The sequence below is a fragment of the Nannospalax galili genome, unplaced genomic scaffold, assembly GCF_000622305.1.
Source record: "Nannospalax galili isolate Female #2095 unplaced genomic scaffold, S.galili_v1.0 scaffold346, whole genome shotgun sequence".
Taxonomy (NCBI): Eukaryota; Metazoa; Chordata; class Mammalia; order Rodentia; family Spalacidae; genus Nannospalax; species Nannospalax galili.
In genome coordinates, this window is record NW_008357637.1 from 4,980,619 (window position 1) to 4,993,790 (window position 13,172).

At 34.6% G+C, this 13,172-nt stretch overlaps 1 protein-coding gene across 1 annotated transcript in view; it reads right to left on the reverse strand.

The window, feature by feature from the left end:
* Atf2 (activating transcription factor 2) overlaps positions 1 to 13,172 on the reverse strand; it is a 108,432-nt gene that overhangs the window by 52,955 nt on the left and 42,305 nt on the right. The window contains 2 exon segments of the mRNA XM_008855300.3: positions 2,776 to 2,872; positions 12,597 to 12,666. Of these exon segments, the coding sequence (XP_008853522.2) occupies positions 2,776 to 2,872; positions 12,597 to 12,666 (167 nt within the window).

Sequence of the window (13,172 nt, forward strand, 5' to 3'; positions counted from 1 at the left end):
TCCACTCTCTTACAACCCAAAATATTTCAACTAAACTTGCATACTCATTGACATCTATGTTAACATATGTACTGAGTATTAATGTATTGCCTATAGAATAAATATCAGTTAACTCCCAGATTGAATGAAAAAAACAGCAAAATTTTCCTATTTGGTATTATTATTTTCAAGGATTTTTGTTTATGTTAGTTAGTAGTATATTAAAACTATGTTCATATTTTATCCATTTAAAATATTTATTATTTTTATTTTATGTATATGAGTGTATTGCCTGCATGTATGTAAGTGTACCCATGTCATGCAATGCCCATGGAAATCAGAAGAAGGTGTTGGATTCCCTGGAACTGGAGTTACAGACAGCTGTTAGTTGCCATATGCGTGCTGGGATTCGAACCCAGATCTTCTGCAAGAGCAGCCAATGTTCTTAACTGCTGAACCATCTTCTCCAAGTCCACATTTTATCCATTTTAGGGCAACAATTTTACAGGTTATACAAAGAACTTAGTCCATTAAGTACAGTGCCTGTTTTAAGGTAAAATCTATTGAGTTAAAAGTCACATATTTGTTACCTGAGTTTCTACAGTGAGCAGTACTATTTTATCTTTGCCCCTCACATGTACTACACATAAATATATTTACCAAAAAATGATCCACTTGTCCTACTGGCCTTCCTCAAACAGTACAAAATTACTGCCAAGTATCCTAGTGTGTCACAGTTTTACTTATTTAATCACGAACCTCCACCCTAGTTATACATCCTAAAAATCTTTTTTGTTTCTTTTTTTGAGACAGGGTCTTGCAGCTGACCTAGAATTCACTTTGTAGACCAGGCTGGCCTCAATATCACAGAGATTCTCCTGCCTCTGCCTCCCAAGTGCTGGGAATAAAGGTGTACACTATCATGCCTGGTCTTAAAAATATTATTTTAATAATGGCCTTATGTACATATGTAAGTCCACTATAATTCAAATTAGTCAAATATAAATGTGATTACTGTTCATACCCAATGGATTTGTTTATCTAAGCTCACTAGGAGGTTTATAACATGTATTCAAGAGCAGAAAAAGTCTGAAAAATGTGTATTCACTTTTACTGATGACTCTTACTGGCACCATGGAGAAAAGTCAACACAGGCAAAATCTGTTAACATGCAGATTGCTTTTGGCTACTGATCATCAAAAATATGTTATACACATCATGCATTTTATTTATAGTTATATTGAACTATTCATCTCAATATGTTAGTAAAAATGTTTGTATACATCCTATTTTTATACTGCATTAAATATAATGAGGAAAATAATTTCTGGAAACCAAATTCAAAACATTTTTTGAGATTAAAAATTTACAGAGAGAATGCTCTAAAGCAGTATGTTTCAAGGAACACTGAATACCTTCATACCTAGGAGAGTGAACGCTTTCTAGGTAGTTTTTCTTTGCTTATATACTGCCTTTTGATTTCTTTTGGTTCTACATATTCCAGAGAAATATATGCCTCATTCTTTTCCATTTCCTTTTACTTAGCATACTTTAGATATGTTGAAAGTTCCCCTCCATAAATTGCTTTTAATAAATTGTCAACATTTTGTTACCTTGAATTTATTCATTATAAAAACTTTGGTAGTGAAAGTACAAAAGAATCATTGAATGTTGCCTTATCTTTTCAAAGCACAGCATAATGGTATTTTGATCTCTATACAAAGTAATAATTTAAAAATACTAATTCTAGGGCTGGGCATGGTGGCGCATGCCTTTAATCCCAGCACTTGGGAGGCAGAGGCAGGTAGATCTCTGTGAGTTCAAGGCCAGCCTGGTCTACATAGTGTGTTCCAGGACAGGTGGGTCTACAGGGAAACCCTGTCGCAAAAAGACAAACAAAACAAAACAAAAACAAAAACAAAAAATCCAACAAAAAACTAATTCTAGAATCAAATAGTATAAGCTATGCTTTACAAAACAAAGGAATTGAGTTATATTTACAATATGCAAATCTGTAGTTATGATAGAAAGAAGCTAACATATGTAAAATTTGACATGAAATTATATATATGGATATAGATATATATAATATCGAAAGGCAGCTAACATCAAGAGTGATAAAAGTGTGAACTGGGTTTCTCTCTTCACAAACTATAGAAAATCACCTGCTTAGGGTGAGACCACCTGGTTGTGGGGTAACACATACATACACACAAAAGCACTAGCTGAACTTAGGTCTCCTTTATTAAGTTTATTTTTTGCAGTGCTGGGATCAAAACCAGGACCTTGTGCATTTCAGGCATGTACTATACCAATGATCGATAGCCCAGTTTCAGAGTATTTTACTGGTAAAACATTTAATCTGAAACATGTTGAACAAAATCGTAATAACTGAGTTTGCTAATGGCACTTTGTCTAACAGGAAGAGCTTGATCATTTTCTCTCTTCAAAAAGCTTTATAAAACAGGTATATGGCAGCTAAAAGAAACACTCTCTAAATACCATATTATTCAGGTATCAGTTAAATTAAACTTTGTAGATGGTATGAATGTTCCAAGGGTTCCAATAAACTTTCACAGAATTGACATGGAAATGTGTATTTGAAAAGTATACAAAAATGAAATGAATGATCAGAAGAACATATGGAAATGTAATGGGTAAATACATGCTGCCAACATTTACTATAAATGACGTAAGTGGAAAATCACCAGACAATAATATTTACAGAGATACACAAAATTGTGCACATTCCAGGTGAAATATGTAAATAAGCTATTAATAAAAGCATATACTAACCAGCCACAATGACACTGTCATTACGTGCTGGACCAAATTTCAGTGTCATCTCATGTTTATGTTTATGGACAGCCAAATGATCCTCGTTGGTAAAACGCTGTGGCAAAAAGTTTTAAAATATAGTTAAGATTTTCAATTTGATCAAATAAGTAAGCTGATAAGGATACTAATTTCCACAACATGTAAAACAACCAGTAACAGTGAAATAGCAGTTTGTAAATTATAAAAGAGTCTAATGTTAGCATACAAAGGCATATTAGAGTTATAATAATCACAGAGAAACCCATCACTCAAGAATAAGAAATAAGAGTAACACTACTAAATCACATAGCTCATTTGAGATTTACAAGTAAAACAAGACAGAAAAAAAAGGACCACTATTCACCTTTTATTATATCAGAGTAGAAATATGTACTACATGGTACAATGTCTTTTGAAGAAAACACTGTATTTACCTAGATTTAAGGTTACTTACCACTTAAAAAAATACTTATTTTTATTTTATGTGAATGAGTGTTATGCCTGCAGTAATGTAAGTGCATCCATGTTGTGCAGAGCCCTTGGACATAAAATGGATTTTGATCTCCTGGAACTGGTGTTACGGACAGTTGTTAGCCCCCATGTGGGTGTGGGATTCAAACCTGGGTCTTCTGCAAGAGCAGTCAGTGCTCTTAATCACTGAGTCATCTCTCCGGCCTCATACTTACCATTTTTTAACTGATATTATGACTCCTGGGCAAATTAATCAACAAATAAAGCTTTATGCTACCATGTTAAAGAAATAATCCAGCAAAGAAACAGTAACTAATACAATAAATCAGTTTAGGGTAAAATATTTTTTACTTTAGTTAATGATCCTTCAAAAAAAAAAAAAACAAAACATAGTTCTTATATTAAAACAAATTAAAATTATTTGAAAAGCTATCTATCACATTCTTTCCTCTCCTTACATGGGTAAATACTACATGTCAAAGGTGACATATCTGATTACAACCCAGCACATGCACTTTTAAATGTCTATTGTGGTTGGAAATCAACCTTTGTGATGATGCTGCTCCTTCTCAAGCACCATTTGTAACTAGAAACAGGGAGCACTTAATTCTTATTATTTCAGATCAATAGTTTATTTTGACCACTTCTAGTTCAGAAGCTAAATTAACTTCTCACTCTTTCCTATAGCTTTATAAATAGGGATATTAAAATTACATATTCTTAAACTTTGTGTGCCCAAGTCATCAAAATGGACTCGTCTTGTGATCTCTTCCCATCTGATTCACCACATCCTTTTATACAGCTAGTAATAGTACCTTTAAGCTAACTTTAAAAAGCAAATGCATGAAATATTTTCCCATTAATCTTAGCAGTATAATTGTTTAAAAGTATAACACTGAATATTAACATCTTTAAGTTCAGTACACTAGCCCCAGCTTCAGGGTTTTTGTCTTTTAATTATTTAATTTTAATTTTGGCTGCATGTATGTAAGTGAGCCCATGTGTGCAATGCCCACAGTGGCTACAAGAGGGCATTAGATACCCCTGGAACTGGAGTTATGGAGGGCTGTTAGCCATCATGTGGGTGTTGGAAACAAAACTCAGGTCCTCTGCAAGAGCAGCCAATGCTCTTAACTACTGAGCCATCTCTTTAGCTGCTGTTTGTTTTTTAAAATAGGGCCTCACATGTAGTCCTCTTTGGCCTGGCACTTGCTACATAAACCAGGCTAGTCCTGAACTGCTGATATCCTCCTGCCTCTGCCTCCTAGATGCTAGGATTAAAGGCATGTGCAAACATGTTCTGACCAAAGTTTTAAAGATTTATTTCTTTTTATGTGTCCGTGTATGTATGCTGGTCAAGACTAGAAGAGGGTGTTAGATCCCCTGGAATTGGGTTATAGTTGGTTGTGAGCTCCCTGATGTGGATGCTGGGAACCAAACTAGGATCTCTGAAAGAACAGCAAGTATTCTTCGGAGCCTTCTTTTCAGGCCTCCAGCTTTAAGTTAAAAGTCCCATTGTGCTCTGCACACTTTTCACTATTGGGCCTATCACAATAATAACTGTTATCTTCATGTCTATCCTTTTAAGTAATCTGAGTTCCTTCTATGGCCTATAAGTTTGGCATACATTAAGAATCCCACAAATGCCAATCAAAAAAAAAAAAATGAATGCCTTAAAATAGATGAATCTTAAAATCAGTAAAAGGTAGAAAACAAAAACAAAACCCCACTCAAATCCACATTAAAAAGAATTAAGCTTTAATTTATGTTTATACACCAAGAGAAAATTAACTATAACCTTATGATGCTTTCTGAGAACCTGACTATATCCCAGTGTATGGAAGTGTTCAGATACAACATTATTTCCATTCCTTCCCTTATTCATTCACCTATGGGCACTGGAACCATAATCCAGCTTTTGCCCATTCAGACCGTCTTCCTATTACTTAATCATTTTAACAATCTTTCCAAAATTTAGGGGAAATAAGTAGTGGTGCTTTTCACAAGAATACTGAAAAATAATGCTCTCAAGACAATGATCATATCTATAGATCTTGTTGACACTGTTTTATTGTGTTTTAGCCTTACATTAAAAAATGTTAATTTGGGGGCTGAAGAGATGGCTCAGCAGTTAAGAGTACTGGCTACTCTTGCAGAGGACCCAGGTTTGGTCCACATGGCATCTAACGATCATCCAGAACTCCAGTTCCATGAAATCTGATGCCCTTTTCTGATCCCCGTGGGCACTGGAGGACATGGGTGAACTTACACACATGCAGGCAATACACTCCTACACAGAAAATAATAAATAGCAAATTAAATTTTTAATTTTTGGGTTTTTTTTTGTTGTTGCTTTGTTCACTTGTTTTTGTTTTATTAAATATTTTGTTATCTTTATTTTATGTGTATGTGTGTACTGCCTGCATGTATGTAAGTTGCACCCGTGTCATGCAATGCCCAGGGAGGATAGAAGAGGCTGTCAGATCCCCTGAAACTGGAGTTACAGACAGTTGTTAGCTGCCATGTGTGTGCTGGGATTAGAACTTGGGTCATCTGCAAGAACAACCAGTGTTCTTAACCACTGAGCCATCTCTCCAGCCCGCAAATAATTAAAAAAAAAAAAAAGTTCATGTTATGTTTTACAACACACGCTAAAAGTAACTTCAAGTAAGATCCATTTTATGTTCCACAGAACCTCACAATGTGTTTTTTCCATTGAAGGCAATCATTAAAACATCTGTGAATAAACTCATTTTGTTATAGGTACCACATTTTAAAACTTTACAACTATCTAAATTAAGAGGTAAGACCCTGGAAAAGTTTCTCCTAGAATTTATTTTACCAGTGCCTTCTGCTTAGATTAGTTTGATTACAAATATTCAATTTGAGCTGGGAGTATAGTTTAGTGGTAAAGTACTCAGTATGTACAAGGCCTTAGGTTTGAACCTCAGCAACAATAAAAACCAAACTTTCCATAAAATAAATTATACTGTCTTCTGTACAACATGAAAATGACACCTAACTGTATCTTAAGTGAAAAAGAGTGACTAAAACTTGAACTATTTAGGATCACGCAATTATTAAAACAATATGCAAGGAATATGTATTTATAAACTCTAATACAGGATCAAATTGATGGTTATTTATAAAGAGACTGTTGATATTATTTATGCAATACTTTTCAATGTGAAGGACAAAATACACTTAAATTGGTATCTGAAACAGATGAATTTAAACTTGGAAATCATCTGAGAAAATTTCTTTGCCCATGTCAAGAAACTTAGAAAAATCAGAACAAAAAATCAACCTGGTTACAATGAAAAAAAAAATAAAACAAAACTGTATACACATATATAAAGGATTTTTTCCAGCAAATAATTACAAAGTAATTATTACATGCTGTAATAGTTACTTTATAAGTACTTGTTGAAAAAACATACATATCTTTCATGTGTGTAATTTTTTTCATTTTAACCAGATTGATAGTCCTTTCTGCTTTCCTAAGTTTCTTGATAAATGCAAATAAATGCCACAGAGCCTGTGTGAAGGACCGAGGACAACTCTGTAGAGTTGGTTCTCTCTTTCACCTTTACACTGTTTCCAGGGATCAAACTCAGGTTGTCAGGCATGTGTGACAAGTGCCTTTACCTGTTAAGCCATGTCTTATCAAAATCAACTTCCTAAGAATCAGTGATTCTGTGGTTTAACAATCATATTCATGATTTTTAAAAATGTTATTACTATTTAACATATTAAATAGGCAAAACTAAGTGTATAAGTCACCAGGCTAAGAGTTCATTTTACTATGTTAGATGCAGAATTCTACTGAATAGGAGGAAGTTACTCATCAATACACACGCAACTCCAGTGAGATTTTAGGCTAAGTATATAATGAATCTACATCTGCTTCGTAAATCAGCTTATGATGTACAAGTACTTTTGTACTTTGCAAAAGGAAAAAACTTCAATGAATGTGACTCCAAAGGCAAAGATATTACCAATAAAATAGAGTACGGAAATGAAACTTTGTAGAGTATCTAACTTTGTTTCTTTTATTCAATTCAACAGTACTTCCCTTTAATACAAATGAAATTAATAGGAGTCTGTGGAACACCTAAATTACTTAAGTCATATTAAAAAAAGATTATCGTTAAGAATCTTCAGGCAAATTCTTCATTCTAATTTCTATAGGTCATGCTCAAGTGATATTAGCAACAAAATAATTTTTTTTTTTTGGTCTTTTTGAGAATGTCTCCCTGCAGCTAGAGCTGCCCTTGAACTCACAGAGATCCTCCTGCCTCTGCCTCCCAAATGCTAGGATTAAAGGCGTGCGCTACCACGCCTGGCTAACAAAAAATAATTTTAAATGTAAAATATATTTGAAAATTTAAGTTGTGCATTAAGCTGTGCAATATTAAGTATACTAGAGAAAAAAATTTAGTTTGGATAATGTCATATTTACTGGTAGGAAAAAATAAGCTGCACTATTATCAGCAAATTTATGTTTCTAAATTCAGTTATTATAAAACCTTCAACTTCCCAGGAAACAATACTACTTAATATAAAGAGAGAGACTACATTATTCCTGCTTTCTGCAAATTAATAAGTGAATGTTGATATTTGCCAGATCATGTTTTGATCAGTAACCCATTACACGTGATACTAAATAACATAGAGATTAAGCATCTCGCAGAACAAACATTGGCCACAAATCCATAATACCGAAGACTAGAGTGTTTATATCAAACATAGTTCAGTATTAGACCGTACTAAAGTATTAGCAAAAGCAAAAAACCTAAGCCAGTCTTCCTCTTTTTTAAATGTGTGTGTGCACATGCATGCCATAGTGCACACACATGTGGAAGCCAAAGGAGAACTTATAGGAGTCAGTTCCTTCCTTCTACCATGTGGTTCTAGGGACTGAATTCAGTTCATCAGTCTTGGCAGCAAGTGCCTTTAACCATTGAACCACCTCACCAGTTCAAGTTAGCTTTTTAAAACTTAAACCTTTGCCCACAATTTATTTATTTATTTATTTATTTAGGCTGAGAAATCAACCCAAGGACTTGTGTATTCTAGGCACGTGCTCTACTACTGAGCTATATCTCAGCCTTTCATTTTTGGAGATAGGCCTCACTGTGGTCTTGATCTTGATATTCTCCTGCCTAAGCCACTATGCCTGGCTATATATACATTTTGAGTTTCTTAGAATACATTTTTGGAACTAGAATTATCCACTCTTACCTCAGCTCAAGGTGGCTTCTCACTGCTTTGTGAAGAACCTATCAATGGTCTACAAAGCTCCACAACTAGGATGTTTTCCTATCTCTCTGATCTCTTGCTCTGATCCTCATTGAGCATGATGTGCTCTAGTGATAACAGAAATACAGGCAGGATTTACTACCATATTTTCTTCATGTCCTGGTCTACCTGTCACCTTATCAGAAATGCATTTCCTGACCAATCTATTTAAAAGAGCACCAGGGCTGATGACGGCTTAGTGGACCTGAATTTGATCCCTGGAATTCACATAAAGGTGGAACATAGGATTGACTCTACAAAGTTGTCCTCTAACCTCCACACATGCACAATGGCACACGCATTGCCCTCATCCAATAATAAATAAAGAATAAAGTAAAATCACATCAATTCTGACAAAGCCTGTATTTTTGCCATTCAAATTAATCAGGTATCATATAAATTAAAATCATGAGACACTACTATATCTTTACCAGAATTACTGAAAATTAAGACTTACTTTTAAATCTTAAAAAGGAGAGCTTCCTTACTTGACTAGGATGCTCACAGTAAAGCTACAGCAATCAAGACAGTGCGATACTAGCATGAAAGCTAAGAGATTGATGAACAAGACAATATGGAAGACTAGAAACAGACTTACATTTATATAATCATCTGATTTTTCAAAACAGTAAAGCAATTTAATAGAGAAACAAAAAGCATTCTAATGTGTAAAGCCAAATTGTCTAAAAAACTGTATCAGTAAAAAAAGATCAGCTTTAACTCCAAGTTCACCATGTACACAAAAATTAATTTAACATGGAACAGCAATCTAAATGAAAACACATTTTTATACAAAAACAAATGTCTTTATGACCTCAGGGTAGGTAAAAGTTTCTTAGGCAAGTAGAAAATGAACATAGAAAAAAAGAATATATATGACTTTATTATAATTAGAAACATTTGTTCATCAAAAACTACAATTGTGGGGGCTGGAGAGATGGCTCAGAGGATAAGAACACTGCTTGTTCTTGCAGAAGACCTGGGTTCGAATCCCAGCACCCACATAGCAGCTAATAACTGTCCATAACTCCAGTTCCAGGGGATCTGACAGCCTCTTCTGTCCTCTGCAGGCACTGCACAACACAGGTGCACTTACCTACATGAAGGCAATACATGCATACACATAAAATAAAAATAATAAAATATTAAAAAAAGAAAAAGAAAAAATACAATTGTATTTTTGTAGGGGCCAGAGAGATGGTTCACAGTTAGGAGAGCTTGCTGCTCTTCCAGAAGATAGGAGTTCAGTTCCCAGAAACCAGAAAAGGTGGCTCACAACTGTCTGTAACTCCAGCTCCAGGAAACCCAACATTTTCTTCTGTACTACGAGGACACCCACACCACATACTCAGCATTCATTCACACAGACACATACACATACATATAAGGAAAAATAATAAATAAATCTTTAAATCTGTTTTATTTAGAAATTCAAACACAAAGCAGAGATTTGAAGAAGATATTTAACAAAGAATTGTTATCTGGGCTATATAAAGAACTGCTACAAGTCAATAATTAACAGACAATTTGACTTTCTTCCTCTTTCTTTTGCCACCCACTTTTAAAAAAAGTTTTTGTCTTTTTCCTCTGCCTTCCCCCTTTCTGTTTTAGAGAAAGTTTATTTATTTGTGTATGAGTGTACATGCCCAGGTGTGCATGTGGGTGTGGACCTGTGCATACACACAGAAGCCAGCAGAGGGTATGAGGCATCTTCCTCTTCATTTTCTGCCTATTCCGTTAAGGCAGGGTCTCTTCCTGAACTTGGGGGCTTGTATTTTCTAGGCTAGGATAGAAGCCAGTAAGCTTTCTTTAGCCACCCTCTTGTCTTTGTCTTCCTCTAGCCCCACCAGGCTGGGGTTTCAGGCATGTGCAGGATGTATGGCTTATTATGTGGGTACTGGAATCTGAACTCTGGTCCTCGGGATTGTATGGCAAGTGTTCTTAACTGCTGAGCCATCTCTCCAGCTGCTGGTGGTAATAGAGATTGAATGAACTTATAGCCTTATTCATGCTAAGCAAGTACTCCACTACTTGAAAACACCAGATGTTAACAAGATATGGCATAATTAAATGTGGTATAAATTATTGATGGGAACATAGAGTGACACATCTATTTTAGCAAGCAATCTGGTAATTTCCTAAACTGTTAAATAGGTATCTATCATATATATAATTCTATCATTGCACTTCTGAATAATCTAACAGAAACTAAAGCATGTGTCCACATAAAGACCTGTATGCAAATTTCACACTCACTTGTGATAAATTTGGAAATAAGCTAGATGATGGATAAACTGTGGAATAATAAACTATTACTCCTCAATGAAATGGGATTAACTATTAATCATATGCTATGGTTTTTGTGTGTCCCCAGGAATTCACATATTGAAAAAACAATCTCTAAAGTCTTATGTTAATGGTATTTGGAGGTGGGACTTTTGTGAGGTAAATAGGATTAGATGAGGTCATAAGGCTAGGCAACCCAAGAAGCAATTAATTTATAAGAGGAGGAAAAATAGATTCAAATTAGCAAGACTGCTGTGTCTTGCTGTGTGATGTCCAACACTAAGGATTCTGCAGAATTCTTCCTATCAAGAAGGTCCTCATTGGATATGATCCCACAGCCTCCCGAGTGGTAACCAAATAAACCTCTTTTCTTTATAAATCACCCAAGTACCCAGGTATTTAGTTAATAGTCATAAACAGTAGACAAAAGACAACTGAGAAATCTTAAATTATGTGGTAAGAAAGAAGCCAAACAAAGCACTGGGGCTGGAGAGATGGCTCAGAGGTTAAGAGCACTGGCTGTTCTTGCAGAAGACTCAGGTTTGGGTCCCAGCACCCACTTATCAGCTAACATCTGTAAAGAACTCCGGTTCCAGGGGATCTGATGCCCTCATCTGACCTTCACAGATACTGCACAACATGGATGCATTTACACACATGCAGGCAATACATTTTATACACAAAAAATAACCAGATAAATGTATATACTGTATAAATTCACTTATATACAATTCTGGGCAGTACAAAGAAGGTTACAGTAACAGAAGGCAGACCAGCAATCGACAAAGAGGAGAGGGATTACAAATGGGCACAAGGAAACTTTTGGAATGATGAGTATGTTCACTGTCTTGACTGTAATGACAACTGTATGAACATATAAATACACACGCATATGTTAAATTAAAATATTGGATAAGGTGAGATGGCTCAGCAGTAAAGGTGCTTGTTACCAAGCCTGATGACCTGAGTTCAATTCCAAGGACCTGTATGGTAGAAGGGAGAGAAACGACTCCTGCAGGTTGTCCACTGACCTCCACATGCCTGCCACGGTTTGGGTGTGCCCAAACAAGTAATATATACCCAAAATAAATGTAAAACAAAAACCCAAAACATTGGGAACACACTTTTTATCTATTATATTTCAATTTAAAGTATCAACAAAAATAATGAAGTACTTTAATGGTTATGACATATTCTGTGTAAGTACATTGTAAGTTTACTACATATTAAAAATTGATTTTTTTTAGTGTCTGTATTTAGAAGATTAGGATAATGGGAACAGCAATAGATTAATGGTCTAATGGTGTATTTAGAAACTAAAAGATCATTTCCTGAAACTGCTTCCATATATGTGCTGTATTAAAGATGTTAGATTCAATAACATTAATATATTAGTTGACGCTGCCAGAGGTATTAGTTAATTTCTGAGTTCAAATAAGCAAAACAATTTTTATACATAGAAATGTATTTTGGGTGTCTAATTAGGTACTTTACCAATGATTTTCAATCAATATAGGTCAAATAAATAATCTTATTTATTTGATTCTCTAGAATGCAGGTACACGATTAAAGAAAAGGAAGAATTCCTAAAAATTTTCTGGGTTGTTATAAGATCTAAAATGTTTGTAAGATATAAAATTTTATAAATCATTGCAAGAAAATTACTTTAATGAGAATATATCCTATTATCGTTTTAATAAGTGGAAACATACAAAAATGACTTAAAGTAATTGACGTATTACCTGGCCACATCCAGGGGCAGTGCATAGAAAGGGTTTGTCATCACTCATATTCCACAGGTCCTTGTATTGCCTACAATAAAGTATGAAGAGACAGTGAAATGCTTCACAGATAGTACGTTTTTGAATGAAGAATAATTTCATATTTAAATCTCAGGCTCTGATTTCCACTAAGCTTGTAAACTTTTCTATTTGAATGTGAACTAACACTTCTGTGCTAATATTTTTAACCCTACTTTCCAATTTCATTGTGAGAGTAGACAAATACATGCAACATACAGAAAAACACAATAGGAAAAGGTTAGAGCACTGCTATTAGGCTCGTTCCTGCTCCACAGTGTACAAATACTTACTCGAAATGAACAAATTCCATTCATTCAAAAACCTAAATGAGCAAATACTATGCAGTTTCCAAGGATAATACTGCAGAGTTGTAGAAATAATGCAGCAAGATTTCTATCTCCACTCCTAAATGGTTGAATATCTTTATTTAGTGGCTAAAGATGTCTATCTACATATCCTTCTAAAACATTAATTTAAAAACAAGCTCCTAAGTTCCCTCTTTAAGTTAGCTCTTTT